Raw genomic sequence first — 16,198 nt, forward strand, 5'->3', positions numbered from 1 at the left:
GCATGTACAAACAAGCATCAGTTCAGTTATAACTAGCTGTGGCCATATTCTAAAACACAGAACCACAGCAAATGAAGGTCAACATGAAGCAATAAGAGGCCAATAAGTCATCCACCATATGGACATACCTATAGGCCACATAAAGGGTATTAGCAGAAACGGCCCCATGTTGATAGGACCATGGAGGGACTGGTAAACCGTAGCAGAACCACACAAATTGATTATAACCTTGCTTTCCTTTTCCATAAAATTGGGCCTTTTGTCTATTCACAGATTCTTTTTTTCATACCAGCTTTCATATCCAATAACTTTCGCAGATAGACTGAATACATTTAGTACATAAATGCATATCTTAATAGGCTTGGGAAATGTTACAATGATATAAATCTAGAAAAACAAGCAACTACACTTTGAACATTTTAACAACATTTGAAATGCATTCACCAGCAAGCTCAAAGAGTAGGCTGATTTTTCTTCCTGTTCTCTCGAGCACACCATCAAAATGGACTAACTTTTCTAGCTAGCTGCAACAAGATCTCTGGAACAAGGCGTCTTCTTGGAGGTGCAGCAGCATCATCTGCTTGTGCCAATGGATCCCCTGCATGAATGACTGAAAGAAGATCCCGTAGAAGTTCATCTTTTCCTCCTCGCAATGGGTCCTGCACATAACAATATGCAGTCACTACAAACATGAGTGTTTGTGACCCCAAAACCACATACTTATTTATCGTACAATTGACAGATATTCAAGGGGGTCTAATAGATCTACAGAAGGAAATTGTATGCAATTGTTCTAGATCTATATTATATTTCCTCCATACCTACCTGGCCAAAAACTCATTTTGACTTCTAAAAATAATTAAACCATATCAACTCAAACACTTGCCAAACAAAAGACAGCAAACCATTTTAACACAAGGTTAACAAACTACTACCATTCCCAGGACAAACCCAACAATTAGTCTAAAATGGCTTCAATTCATTTGAAAAGTAAATACAACATTCATCAGGAATACTTATTTGATGCCAATCTGGATGTTCAAATTGGCAACTAGAGCCAAATATTACTTTCGGCAGCCCATTTCAAGAAGATAATTGTGCCATTCAATTTCTCTTTTCGAGGGGACCAAAATCGACTTAAAGATCACTAAATTTGGATAACGGAAAATAAGTTTTAAAATAAAGCCCACTCACATGCAAATTATCAATGTCAGTCTCTTCCCCAATGTAGGCTTATGAAGCCCAAACATCATGTCTCTTGACCCTCACCGAATTGTATAAATAGAGGTGATCTCCAACCTCATTTGCACTCATCATCTCATGAGAAATTCATGTCTGAGGCAGCTGAGCTCAGGAAGAGGACTAGACAAGGAAGATTGGGGACTGTTTGGGTTATTTTGAAGGCCACATAGCTGTAGGAGGATAGCCACAGGTTCTGAGGCAACTTCTGGGCAGATTGTGTATGGGTTTTGTATCTCATGCAAGTCCTAAAGAGCAGCAGAAGACAGCCGTATTCTCTGGGAAGATGTGGGAAGGTTGTCAGTGTGGTTTATGGCCCCGTCTCATGATGCCGCAGCCCTAGAAGACAGAACAGATAGGCTGCAGGCCTTACCTACCCCATATCTGGGTGCCATGAGGGTAGTTTAGGGCTGGCAAATAGCCCTGGACCATTGCAAGTTGGAACAGAGATAGAGGAAGCCTAGCTCCAGTTTGGAGGAGATTGCGTACGCTAATGTGGTCTGCATCATGTTTGTTGGGTGCCCTAACTTGTGGATAAAATCTACAGCAGTATATTTAGAATCAGAGATATGTATATTTAGCTACGGACTCTAAGAAATCCTAATCAGATCATGCCTCTTCAGCAGTTTGACTCCAGGGCAAAGTTTGTCTCCTTCAGGATTACAATTTTTGGGCCATCATTTTATCTGCAATTTGTCAAGTCTATTTTGACTTAGAATTATTGTACTCTCTCTCTCTGCTGAGCACTTGATATTAATAATAAGGAAGATTGATCAAGGGTTGTCCCCATCTTGGGGTTTTTCCCTGGCTTGAGCCAATTTTGTGTTCTCTTGTCTTGGCTTGTTCTCTGCATTTATGGTTTATGTTCTTTCTTCAGTGGCCATCAATGTCATAATGGTTTATGTCAGTGAAACACCACCCATATAAGACCCGCAGGTCTTGGCGGGTTCTATACCAAGCCGGGTCAAGCGTATAGAACCCGCGCTTAAGACCCGGACTCGGCGGGTATTTTATTATGTCCGACTACCCGTATAAGACTCGTGGGTATGTTGATTTGGGGTAGCATTGGATGTGCTCTAGCCGTGGAGAGGCTAAAGCACATGAGATCTCCAAGACCCCGAAATAGTTTGGGGAAATTCCACCCGGTTAGAGAGATATTAAAATAATTAATATTTTTAATGGGTTCCTAAGTCTAAACTTAGGAAAATAAAAATATTAATGGCCATTAATATAAAACTGGGTGAGAATGTTCTAAAATAATTAGATCAAGCCAAATCTAATCTTAGCCGTTGAATAGAGATTTAATCTCGGTCGTTGAAGACTCAACAGAAAAGTATAAGAGGCTTGAGGGTCAGTTGGAGACACACCAAGATTGATCAATCAGTTTGATTTTCTAGAGCAGGGTTTGCTGAGAAAATTCGAACAAGTGATCTGAGTTGCAGTGAGGGGCAGCGAGTGCATAGCAGAGAGGCAAAGATAGTGTCAAAGGACAAACGCAGAGGCAGAGGAGGCTACGCAAAGCCAACAGAAACCACGCAGAGGGCCAGAGTGACCGCACAGAGGCTAGCAAGGCCTGCGTGGGTGACGCAGAAGGCCAGAGAGCCAGCACAGAGCAACAAAAGCCTGATGCAGGGGACTTTTGAGTGACGCAGAGGCCAAGAGGGCTGACGTAGAGCTTCAGAGAAGCGTCAGAGAGATTTTCATGGGGCAGACTTGCTGAATATCTGCTTCTGAAGAGAGGTATTACTGCCAGATTGATTTCTCTGTTGGGTGAGCTAGTTTGGCACCCTAGTTGTACTCAAGAAAGTTGCTTAATAATAAAACACTCAGAATCGTTGCACCGGTTTTCCAAAGTTGGGTTTTTTCGGGGACAATTCTCCAAAAATAATAATGTCCCTTGTGTGTTTGTCTATTCTTTCAGTTGATGATCTGTAGATGGTTGAGACTGCATTTGTGTTTATTTTCAGTATTTATATGGTTAAATAACTTGTTAAAGGAATAAACAAGTAGATGAAATAAACCAGATAGTGCAGGAAGAATTTCTGACGTGTTAAACTTAGAAATTTCAACATGGTATCAGAGCGTTGCAGATCACAGGAGAACTGAAGGCACCAGTGAAATCAGAAATTTGCAGCAGAAACAGCTGCCCGGAGAGATAGAGTTGTTCCTAAGCAGAAGGCAGCAAAGAAGGAGTGACGCAGAGGGCCTGCGTCATCATTTCAAGCCAGAGAGAGGGCCAGCGCAAAAGTAATAAGAGACAGAAGAGGCTCACGAAGAGCCACGTCATCCTACTCAGCCAAGTAGGAGTGACGCAGTTGGCCAGAGGAGCGATTCAACCTTGCCGGGATTGCGCAGAGCTAAGAGGCTCAGTTTCTTCAGCTGCTAGGGCCTAGGGAGCTATGGGCAGATTGTGGATTGTGAAGCTGGTGGGGTGTTGTTGTTGTCGAAGCAGAACAGTACCTAACGGGACAGAACCAAGGTAGAGGGAGTCGCTACCTAGGCGGATTTCTAGCCAAGAAATCCATATCAGTGTTGCAGGAGCAAAAGGGATCAGAGAGGAGCAGTTCGACAGTTGGCAGGAGGATTTCCAGAGGGAAATCAAGACTCAGAGGGAGTCGAGGAGAGGATTTCCAGGAGGGAAATCGAGACTCAGAGGGAGTCTAAGAGAGAACTTCCAGGAGGGAAGTCGAGACTCAGAGGGAGTCGAGGAGAAGAGTGGAGATGGCAATGAACAGACTGAGGGATCAAGACAGGTTGGACAGGGCATCCAACTTTGTCATCTGGAAGGCCAGGATCCTGCCTGTTCTGGATAGACATCACATCAAGGGCTTCACCTTGAGAACTGTGGCTATCCCAGTCAACCCAACTGATAACGAAAGGTATGAGGATGCAATGGCCAAGGAAAAGCGTATAATCCTTGATGGGGTCAAGGATCATGTAGTTCAACATATTGCCGAGAAGAACACGGCAAAAGAGATGTGGGATACCTTGACAACATTGTATCAAGGCACTTCCGTGCAAAGGAAGATGCTACTAGAGAATCAGCTGTGGTCGTATCAGATGCAGAAGGGAGAGCAGATAGATCTATACCTCAGCAGGTTGCAATAGATTCAGGACCAACTTACTTCCATAGGGGCCATGCAGGATCAGGAGTTCATGGTGAGGACCGCCATGAATGCAGTCTCCGAAGATTGGGAGATGAATGCAGTCCCCAAAAATTGGGAGACATTTTTCCAGAGCATTTTGGGCAGAGCTAATCTTCCAGGATGGGAAGAGATGTGGGCAGCTCTTCGCCAAGAAGAGATCAGACGGCTGACCAAGGCGATAAGTAGCAGCAAAGGAGGTCGAATCAAGAAAGAGCAGGAGGAGGATGCGGCTCTGGCATCTATGAGACAGCAAGGGAAGAGGAAGAAGAAGGATATCTCCAAGATAAAGTGCTTCCATTGTGGGGAGTTGGGTCATTATGCAACTCAGTCTCCCAGGAAGAAGAATACGGGAGAGGCCTCTAACTCCAAGGCAGCTTTGGCTAAGGCAGAGAAAGAAATCGAGACAAATTACGATTGTGCCATGAGTGCTCATGCCCCTCTAGAGAAGAGGTGGGGTGACATCGAACTGTAGTCAAGAGGACTACAGGAGATGTGGGGCAGGATCCTTGACGTACCCAAACTCTTGGATCATATCTGGCTACGGGAGCCCCGAATGACAATAGCAGGATGATGGATGTCAGGTGGAACAAGATGCGGATGGAGCAACAAGGCAATGCTAGAGTGCAGAGGTCTGGAGTAGCGTAGTGGAGGTTGCAGCAGTGAGAGAGACACAGAGGTGTTTGCAGCAACACAAAGGCAGAAGAAAAGACACTAGATAGCAGCAGAGGTAGCTTCAGCATCAAGAGGGTTCCAGGATTACAAGGATGTCAGTAGTTGAGCAGATCAGTTACTTACTTCTCAATAACTGAGTTGCAATGCAGTGATTAGCAATGGTAGTGCTACGGGCAGCACGATGCAACATGATGAGAGAGTTGTAGTGCAGATGCAGTGTTGGGAGGAAGGACGAGCAGCAGCACAGATGCAGAGGGACCTGTAGTACAGATGTAGCAGTGGCAGTCGCAGAGCCATGGGCAGCAATACAGGAGGCAGCAGTGCAGAGGATGTTGGGCAACAGGCCAAGCATCAGCACAGGTACCCGTGCCGGATCATCAGGGTGATGTCCAGTGGTGGAGCATTACTAGAGAACATTCCTCTCTAAGAGGGAGTTTTGATTTGGGGTAGCATCAAATGTGCTCTAGCCATGAAAATTGGTGGAGAGGCTAAAGCGCATGAGATCTCCAAGACCCAGAAATGGTTTGGGGAAATTCCACCCGATTAGAGAGATATCAAATTAATTAATATTTTTAATGGGTTCCTAAGTCTAAACTTATGAAAATAAAAATATTAATGGGTATTAATATAAAACTAGGTGAGAATGTTCTAAAAGACATGGATCAAGCCAAATCTAATCTTAGCCATTGATTAGATATTTAATCTCAATCGTTGAAGACTCAACAAAAAAAGTATAAGAGGAGGCTTGAGGGTCAGTTGGAGACACACCAAGATTGATCAGTCAGTTCGATTTTCTAGAGTAGGGTTTGTTGAGAAAATTTGAACAAGTGATCTAAGTTGCAGCGAGGGGCAGTGAGTGCATAGCAGAGAGGCAGAGATGGTGTTGAAGGACTAGCGTAGAGGCAGAGAAGGCTACGCAGAGCCAGTAGGAGCCACACAGAGGGCCAGAGAGACTGCGCAGAGGCTAGCAGGGCTTGCGTGGGTGATGTAGAAGGCCAAAGAGCGAGCGCAGAGCAGCAAAAGGCTGACGTAAGGGGCCTCTGAAAAATGCAGAGGCCAGGACAGCTGACGCAGAGCTTCAGAGAAGCGTCGGAGAGATTTTCGTGGAGCAGACTTGCTAAATATCTGCTTCCGAAGAGAGGTATTACTGCCAGATTGATTTCTCTATTGGGTGAGCCAGTTTGGCACCCTAGCTGTACTTAAGAAAGCTACTTAATAATAAAACCCTCAGAACTGCTACACCGGTTTTCCCAAGTTGGGATTTTCCAGGGACGATTTTCCCAAAATAACGGTGTCCCTTGTGTGTTTGTCTATTCTTCCAGCTGATGATCTGAAGATGATTGAGACTGAATTTTTTTTTCAGTATTTATATGGTTAAATAACTTATTAAAGGAATAAACAAGTAGGTGAAATAAACCAGATAGTGTAGGAAGAATTTCTGACATGTTAAACTTAGAAATTTCAATAGGGTATGCTATAGAACCCACATTGGACCCCTATAGAATCCGTCGAACCTCAAAAGGCACATTTTTTCTTTTTTTTCTTTTTTTCTATTCTAGAAATGAGGTGGAGAGAAAGGGAAATTGGAGGGAAGAAAATGCTTTATAAGCACCTCTTTCCCTTCCATTTGTCATTCACTTGTCATTTGAGTGTTTGGCTAATTTCTATGAGTGTTGAGTGACTCCATTGCACAGTGAAGAAGCTCTTGGAGGAGGCTCGAGGAGGCTTCATTGGATCAGACTCAGCTTCAGGTAGGCTTCATGAACCTTGTTTGAATGTTTTCCATGTAATTTTTTTGTATTCAATTTAGCAGTTAGCAATGGCAGTGCTATGAGCAGCACGATGAGAGGGGATGTAGTGCAGATGTAGTAGTGTCAGTGGTAGGGCCATGGGCAGCAGCACGGATGCAAAGGAAGCTGTCGTACGGATGTTGCAGTGGCAGTGGCAGGGCCATGGATAGCAGTACACAGTGTTGCACGAAGCGCCCCCCCCCCCCCGGTTCCAAGCCCCGAAGCGCGTCCCGTACGGAAGCGCCTAGGAAGCTTGGCCGGAAGCGCACTTCCGAAATTCGGAAGCGCCGCTTCGGCTTTTTTAGACGCTTCCTGGAAATTTGGAAGCGCTGGCGCTTCCGAAGCTCCGAAGCGCGCTTCGTACGGCACTTCCCAGACGCTTCCCAGACGCTTCCCAAACGCTTCCCAGACGCTTCCGTACGCTTCCAGAAAAGCTTCCGGAAAAGCATTTAGAAAATCGTTTTTTTTTCAATTTTTTTTTAAATTTTAGGTGAGTTTGCTTGTTGGGGGTGGGTCCACCTTGGGTTAGGGTGACAAATGAAAGCAAAAAAAAATATAAATATAGCAGATGCTCCCTCATGGTAATGTTAAATTCTTAAAGTAAAAGTGACATTCTCCTTTATTTTTCATTTTCATCCTTTTACTTAAATTTTTAACATTACCATGAAATGACTCAGAATGTTTGAGAGTGGTTCCAGCCTCATTGGACTTCATATGGAGAAAATAGAATTTCATATCCTATTCAAAATTCAGCAGACTTAACAGTTTTCAGGTATTCAGGATCAATGGGATTGTGGCATTTCATTAGATTATATCAAGTATGAAGGTATGCGATTAGCATTTAATCAAGAGCACCAAGCCCTATATGTACCCTGGTGTTGGTGGTGTTAATTGTTGAACTCCTTTGTCACGCGGCACGCCCTTAGCAAAAAATTACCTTTCAATCAAGTCAAAATCATCGATCAAACATGTTAAGCTTTTTCTACCATATTTTAAGTCTTGAATTAGGTAGTTTGATCAAAATTGGGCAATGTTGACTAATATCCCTAGACAATCGAGGTAGAGGCAAAGGCTAGACAAGAGGAGAAGAATCTAGATTCTAGATCATTAATGTACAATGGATGTTATATCTATCTTGATTTATGCAAAAATATGCATGTTTTCATGTCTTCTACAATTAATTTGGTATTTGGGATGTTTGTTTTGAGTATAAATGCAAAAAAATATAAAATATATATATATATATATAGCAGACGCTTCCACGGACGCTTCGCTTCCTAGATTTTTGGAAAATGACGCTTCGGCGTCCCCGCTTCCAAAAAACGCTTCCGCTTCGCTCTCGCTTCGTGCAACATTGGCAGTACATGATGCATCAGTGCAGAGGATGTTGCGCAGCAGGCCTAGCATCAGCACAGGGACCGATGCTGGATGATAAAGGTGATACTCAGTGAGGAGTATTACTAGAGCACAGTGCTCGCTAAGAGGGAGTGTTGATTTGGGGTAGCATCGGATGTGCTCTAGCCTTGAAAATTGGTGGAAAGGCTAAAGCACATGAGATCTCCAAGACCCAGAAATGGTTTGGGTAGAATCTAACCAGTTTGGGAGATATTAAAATAATTAATATTTTTAATGGAATCAAACTTAGGGAAAACAAAATATTAATGTGAATTAATATAAAACTGAGTTAGAATGATCCAAAAGTCATGGATCAAGCCAGATCTAATCTTAGTCATTGAATTGTCAACGAGAAAAGTATAAGAAGAGGCTTGAGGATCAGTTGGAGAACACATTGAGTTGATCAAGAATTCGATTTTCTGGGGCAAGGCTTGTTGAGGAAATCGAAGGAGTGATCAGAGTTGCAGTTGAGGGGCACTGAATACAATAGCAGAGAGACAGAGATAGTACTAGGAGTATCAGCGCAGAAGCCGGAAGAGGGTTGACGCAGAGCCAACTAGAGGCTACGCAAAGGCAGCGAAAGGCCATGCAGAGGCAGCTAGGAGCTACGCAAAGCCTGAGGAGGGCCAGCGTGGGAGACGCAGAGGCTCCATAGGCTGATGCAGAGCCCTGAGAGGCTGACACTGAGCCAAATAGGGTAATGTTGGGCCAGAGAGGCTGACACAGACCCTAGAAGCTGATGCTGGGAGATTTCGTGGGAAAAATTGGAGCTTAAATCTGTCTTCGACTGAGAGGTACTATTGTTGAGGGCATTCTCTGTTGGGTGAGCCATTTCTGGCACACAGATTGTATTCTGAAACTACTTAATAATAAAACCATTTGATAGCTGCAACTGTTTTCCCGCATTGGGTTTTTCCGGGGACATTAGTCCAAAAATAACTGTCACTTGTGTACTTATTTCTTTCAGTTGATGATCTGTACGTGTTGATACTGTGCTTGTATTTATTTTCAGTATTTACATGGTAAATAACTTGTTAAGTAAATGAACAAGTAGGAAGAAATAAATCAGATAGTACAGGAAGAATTTCTAACAGATAGACTTAGAAATTCCAACACAAACATCTTTTGAGGCCATTACCTCAGCCATTTACAATTTTTGTACTAGCATTTTCTATATTAATAAAATAAGGTTGAGTTCTATTGCATGTGCATTCTGTCAATTTTCAGTTGCAGTTCATATTTTCCTGTTTGTCGATTAATGTTATGGTTTCAATTTGTGAAATGTGTTTGTGAAATTAACAACATAAATTATGAAGCAAATTTTCTGCAAAAATTTTATTTGGGATATTACATAATTCCTCTGCATGTATAAGACTTGGCCTTTTTCTTCAAGGATATTGGAGTCAACATATTTGCACATAACCAAGAGATACATAAGAATATACCATTAATGCTTTGCTCTACAACATGTATATGATCATGTAAATATTGCTTTTGATTATAATGTTGCTCAAGATATAGAAGCTAAACCAATGTATATATGACGCCAATGTAAATATCTTGCCACTAGTGCTCATGATTGTGAATCCATATAATGCAAGGACCATATAGCAGTGAGACATACAAAACCATATCATGTCAAGACCATATGTATCATTACAATGTCGAGACTGTATATGATGTGCAGAACCATGAACATAAATAATGTTGACGTTTCTAAGTTTACTTAGTTAGAAACCCTCCATGCACTTTATCTGATTTATTCCTACCTACTTGTTATTTTCCTTAACAAGTTATTTACAATGTAAACACTGAAAATAAACACTAATGCATGCTCAACATATTACAGATCAACAACTAAAAGAAACAGAAACAAACACACCTTATGGCACCATTATTTTTGGACTAATGTCCCTGGAAAAACCCAATGTGGGAAAACCGGAGCAGCTATCTGAGGTTTTTCTTATTAAGCAATATCAGAGTACAATCTAGGTGCCGAAACTGGCCTACCCAATAGAGAATTTCCTTGGCAGTAATACCTCTCAGTTTCTGACAAATTTCCTGGCTGAAACCCCGAATAATCCTTCCGATAGCTACTCAGCACCAATCTGCCCCAGAAACCCCAGTGTCATCCTCTCTCTGGATTGCGTCAGCCCCCCGCTGCCTCACGCTGGCCCTGGGAAGCCCTGCGTCAGCCCTCTGGTCCTTTGCATCAGCCCTCTAGCTCTTTGCGTCAGCAACGCTGGCCTCTCTGAGGCTCTACACAGCTCCCGGCTGCCTCTGCATGAGCCCTGGTTGGCTCTGTGTCACTCTCCTTGGCTACTGCGCTGCTCTCCTGGCACTATCTCTGCCTCTCTGTCCTCAAATGCCCCTCAGCTGCATCTCCCGATCACTAATTCTATCTCTCTTTGTAGTAGACCCCGCTCTAAAGAATAGAATGACTGATCACTCTGGTGTGTTCTCCAAGTGACCCTCAAGCCTCCTCTTATACTTTTCCTATTGACATATCAACGGCCGTAATTAAGTTCCTAATCAACAGCTAAGATTAGATCTGGCTTGATCTATGTCTTCTAGACCATTCTAACACAGATTCATATTAATACACATTAATATTTTATTTTCCCTACTTTTAGACTTAGAGACTCCATTAAAAATATTAATATTTTAATATCTCCTAATCTGTTTAGAATCTGCCCCAAACCCTTTCTGGGTATTGGAGATCTCCTGTGCCCCAACCTCTCCACCAAATTTCGTGGCTAGAGCACATCCGATGCTACCCCAAATCAACAAATAATAGTGCCAACCACTTATATATATTTACGCAGAACAGAGAATATATATATATATATATATATATGAGACCATCCCAGTGATACCGATTTCAATACTGCTTTTGCCATACCATACCAATTTATTGATATAGAGGAACTGTATAAAGCCATACATGTTTCCATACAAGCCATAGTAATGATGCCAGACAGATAATTAGAATGCAAGCTATTGAAAGCTAGAACGCAAGCCTCCTATAGTAACGTGAGATCCATAACATACTAAGGTATGTGAGAGTCTTGTGAGAGAGTAGAGAATACGAGAATCTTATGCGATTCAATGAGCCATTATAGTCATGCAAAGATATAATGGCAACACCACAGATTTGATTCATAATCGAGGGTGATGCCATGAATTGTGGAAGAACTAATATATCGATACCATAATTATATTTGAGTGTCGACTTCATAAACAACTTTGCCTGCACCAACCAAACTACCATGGTTGTGAGACTAACCATCGCAAAGCTATAACAATTGAATCCCCATAATACCAATGTGGGCATACTGTTATGATGCCTAAGATAGAAATGTGATCACACTGTAATGATGCCTAGAATAAGAAATGCAACCATATTGTAACAATGCCCAGTGATCATACTGTAACGATGCCTAGGATAGAAATGCAACCATACTGTAATGATGCCCAATGATCATATTGTAATGATGCCCAACGATCATATTGTAATGATGCCCAAAATATAAATGCGACCATACTATAATGATCCCTAGCGATCATACTCTAACGATGCCCAGGATAGAAATGCGACCATATTGTATGAGAATCGTCCTTATAGTAAGGGAGGTTTTGCAATCGAGAGAGAGAACCTGTACGAGCCAAGGCCATAAACATATGAACCTCAAAATCGAGTCTTCTTAAGTTATTTGATTCTACTCCAATGAGACAAGGGCTATCTAATTATATAATTCGATGTGAGTTCCCTTTTGAGAAGTCGACCTCAAAATTAGAGGGAAATTCTCATATTTCAAATTTTGAATTTTGCCCAAATAGTTTTTTCTTTTTTATTTTATAATTCTTCTTTTAGCAGGATGGGCTTCATATGGGGCTTGAGTTTCCCTAAGGGAAAAAATTTCTCGATGCTGACCAATTTTAACATAGAGTATACAATTCAACAATATGATGAACAGAAATCATCTCAGCTTTATTATAATAATTAAACTGGGGTTTACAAGATGATACAACTAATATAGTTGAGATGGAAAAGTTGGCCTCAAGAATCTGCTCCAATGTTGCACTGGCCCTCCAAAACTTAACTGAAATGCAACTGTTATGCTCTCTTGTGAATTCTGGATGAATTCACCAAGGGGAGAGATGGGTACTCGACAACTCTCACTAAATCACCCAAGCATTTCTATCATGGGGCTATTGTGGAAGCTGGGAACTCCCGGTTCTCCAAACCTCTCCACAAGAAAGAAGCTCAACTCCAAGATGTTTCCAAATGGTCTCCTCCTCTTTTATAGATCTGATGGACTCCTCTAGAAGCCTTTATTTTATTATTATTTTAATCACTCATTACTTTTTCCCTCCTATTATTTTAATTAAAACACCTTTTAATTCAAGAAAATGGTAAATCGGCCACCATCCTATCTCATGCCACTGAAAGTCACTTCTCACCATCTCATCCTATAGATCTTCTTGTTCTGGTTCAAACGAGCTATTACACTGGGTGTTCTATCAAATATTCCTCCTGGAATGCCACCTTAAGCGTAATTAATTGAGATAGACTCAATAATAACTTTGGTTTACGAGAATTATCAAAATGCAACGGTGCAAAAAGCAAGTTGTGCGGAACTGATCTTGATGATGGAATATAGCAAGCGAACTCCTCCAAACCCCATAAAGCCCCTCCAGAAGCCCTTGGGTCTGCTAATGGAGTAAACCTACTTCTCTGACCTAGCTGCCTCCAACCCTGGAAGTCCATCCTGACTACATCACAAGGAATACCAAAAAAGGAACATCACAAATCCTCCTTCCCCAAGATTGCTTTCCCTCTAGCAATCCATTTCTGTGGACCAATCTGGTGATCCTGTGCAACTGAAAACCAATACCCAGATCCCATACAGACCATCGGGTGATACCATGCCTTTGTGCCACCCAATCATGGATAGATCCCTTAATGCCCAGAACCCAGACTAATCTCTGACTCATCCTGCCATCAACAAATCCTCCTGGATCCCAATGCCACCATGGCCAATCATCAGCACCCCTATCCCATGGCTCTAACTTTGTTCTGTCTCTGGCTATAGATGTTTCTCCATCAATCGCATACCAACTCATTACTTCTCTCCAATCCAACCCCTAGCACAAACCAATGTCAATCCCACCCTGTTGGTGTTGTGATGGAATGCTGAAGAGTTGTCAACCTACATCATGCTACCAACTAGAGCATGTAATATCCCTTATCTCTAAGGGCCCCTGTTGTACTATGCTTCTGACAAAGATTGACACTCCATCAATAGGATACCAACTCATGATCTCCTGCCAATCCAATGCATGGACACTTGTGTATGGAACAAGTCTACTATGTTGATGTGGGTCCATGCTCAACTCATGTTGTTTTTCTCAATCAATCAACACGATCTGTCTAAGAAATCTTGCCCCCCTCTCTCTATAATGGGAAGAAGTGGACAAGTTGTGCTACTAGCCCTATCCATGTACTCTTATAGAGGATTGTTTCCTCAAAATGTTGCAGCTTTGTTGGCTACCACTACATTTGTTTGCGCCTTATCAATGGGTAGAGCCAAAGATGGGTGCACCACCATCTCCAAAATATCCTCCCTCGTCTAACAGGAGAATCTATGCTCCTCTAGTCTACCAACCTCTTGCAAAACTATCCTGTCAGGCTCCAGCACCTACTAACGATAAGTATCTATAAGTACTACAACCATATTAGTTGTCTATGCATCTATCTGCTCCGCCAATGGCCGTCCAAACAACAGTTGTTCTTCTTCCTCCATCATGAGATCAACATGAACCACTAGCTAACCCTCAAAAAATGGCCCATCACGCACATTATGCATATCATCCTCCTCATCTGACTCATGCCCCACCATATGTTGCTCATGCTGAATCGTCACTAGTGACTCATCTCCCTGAATGTCTCCCATGGGGTCTACCGACTGTTGATCATATATACAAGAATGTATGTTTGGCCAGTTGTTTACAACTCCATATGACTACTCATGCTCCTCAGATGCATCATCGTAGGAACCCATGGACTCAACCATAAAATAAGAATCCTCATCCGGAAAGTTAGAAGAAACATCCTCCTAATCTACATCTGCCATCTCCTCTATATCACTCAAGCATGAGTGGTCAAGTCCCCAAGATTCCTTGCAGATGAAGCAAAGACCCTTCCTCCTTAGCTCATTCTTGTTGCATGGTTGATTACCACATTTATTAGCAACTCCTCCTGGGTCAACCATCTCTTGAACAGTTTTTTGTTTTGCTTAACCAACCCCTCAGCTAGATCATAAGGAGCAAGTGAGACCAATTGGTCCTTCCTCCAAATGGCCAACAATCTAGACTACAACTCCCTGCAAATGGCATCATGAACTCCCATAACTGAAGACAAAATGGACAGCATGTTTATTCTGACCGTGTAAGGAAGATGTTCCTTAATGTTTCTCAGGTCAAGTCATCACACTTTAGATCAAACATGAGTTCATCTGTTCTAACCATGGCCATCATTTCTAAAATTTCCAGCTTCTTCCCATATGTAGGACCCTCACTATTATCCAAGTCCTGAAAGGTCTCTACTACTAACCTGAAGACTCTCCTCATAATGCCATCGTTGTAAGGGGTAAAGGAGCGGTTAGCACCATGATATCACTGAGACAAGGCAACCAGAAGTTTGACCCCTTCACAAGGGTGCTCCAAGTACTTATGTTGTACAAGCATGGCTAGTTTTAGAGCCCAAATCAAACTCTTCCCATCTGATTGATCCACCTTGGAAAGGAGTGAAGCAAGTTCTTCCAATTTGGGAAGGGCTTTACTATAACCCTCATGGATTTTAAAATTGTCCCAAGTGCAAAGAATTTGTGTCTCATCTCATATTCCTCCTACAAATCATTTGGTTGTTCTTGCTGAAGAACAGCACGTATTCCCCTTGAAAAGGGTCTATTGTTTGCTATTGTTAAGTTATGAAGGGTATTTATGAAGGTCTTATGCATGTTTTAGCTGAATAGTGGCAAGTACATCTAGCTAGCTTATATATGACTTTTATCGAGAAACAACTCATATGCTCCACCATCATTACAAAATTTGACATGTACCTCACACTCTGTTGTACAATTATATCAGCCCTTATGCACTGCAACCACTTTCCAACAGACTCTATGACCAATGACAATATACACAAGTACATGCCCCTCAGCAGTTGCTTGACTATCAATATGTGAACATCATCTCACTAGCACTCCCAACACAAGATACAGGGCATGCTCATCAATAAAATTAAACCCTAGCAATATATATGACGCGAAACTCAACCAATACCATAGCATATGACCAAATCAAGACAATAAACACCAACAACTATGTTCATCAGCTAGTACCAGCAATAACACCCATATAGTATGGGCATCAATATACATAGCATTAAGACAAACAAGGTTGATAGACAATGTTATGGGGCAATACAAAATCAAACCCTCACTCAGCCATCATTGTTAAAACTCTAGCAGTCAGCATGACACAGGACTAACCAATAGTACAATAGGGACAATACAAATATGATAGCCCTTGCACCCACAACTGTGTTAATTTTATGATGCTAATCCTAGAGTAAATTTTATCAGACACAAACTTACAATGTGACATGGAGAGATTATACCTGGGATAGGCCTTGCCAATTGAAAATAACTTGAAAAGCTCCTCAAAACCAACTCGGCCTTTCCAAAAAGGTTTCTACTGACAGTTTATATAGTGCACACATGTGCCCAACAAACATCGAGGTAAGCTGATATATCTTACAACAAACCCAGAAATTAGCAAAAAGCACTTCTCTTTTTTATCAAAAAACCCTAGAAACACATCATCTATGAGTTCACTAACACAGAGTCATATGGACAGAGATTACAAGCATAAATAACATAGACTTGAACC

General features: G+C 42.0%; 1 protein-coding gene across 1 annotated transcript in view; it reads right to left on the minus strand.

Moving 5' to 3' along the window:
• Positions 1-217: 217 nt before the first annotated feature.
• The window catches only part of LOC149255814 (putative isoprenylcysteine alpha-carbonyl methylesterase ICMEL2), a 148,068-nt gene continuing 132,087 nt past the window's right edge, over positions 218-16,198 (minus strand). The window contains exon 12 of the mRNA XM_089460581.1: positions 218-659. Within this exon, the coding sequence (XP_089316707.1) occupies positions 498-659 (162 nt within the window). The 3' untranslated portion in view covers positions 218-497. The remainder of the gene's footprint in view (positions 660-16,198) is intronic.

Source organism: Pinus tabuliformis, chromosome 7 (genome assembly GCF_031772625.1).
Source record: "Pinus tabuliformis cultivar Carrire ecotype Pingquan chromosome 7, CPIR1, whole genome shotgun sequence".
Classification (NCBI taxonomy): domain Eukaryota; kingdom Viridiplantae; phylum Streptophyta; class Pinopsida; order Pinales; family Pinaceae; genus Pinus; species Pinus tabuliformis.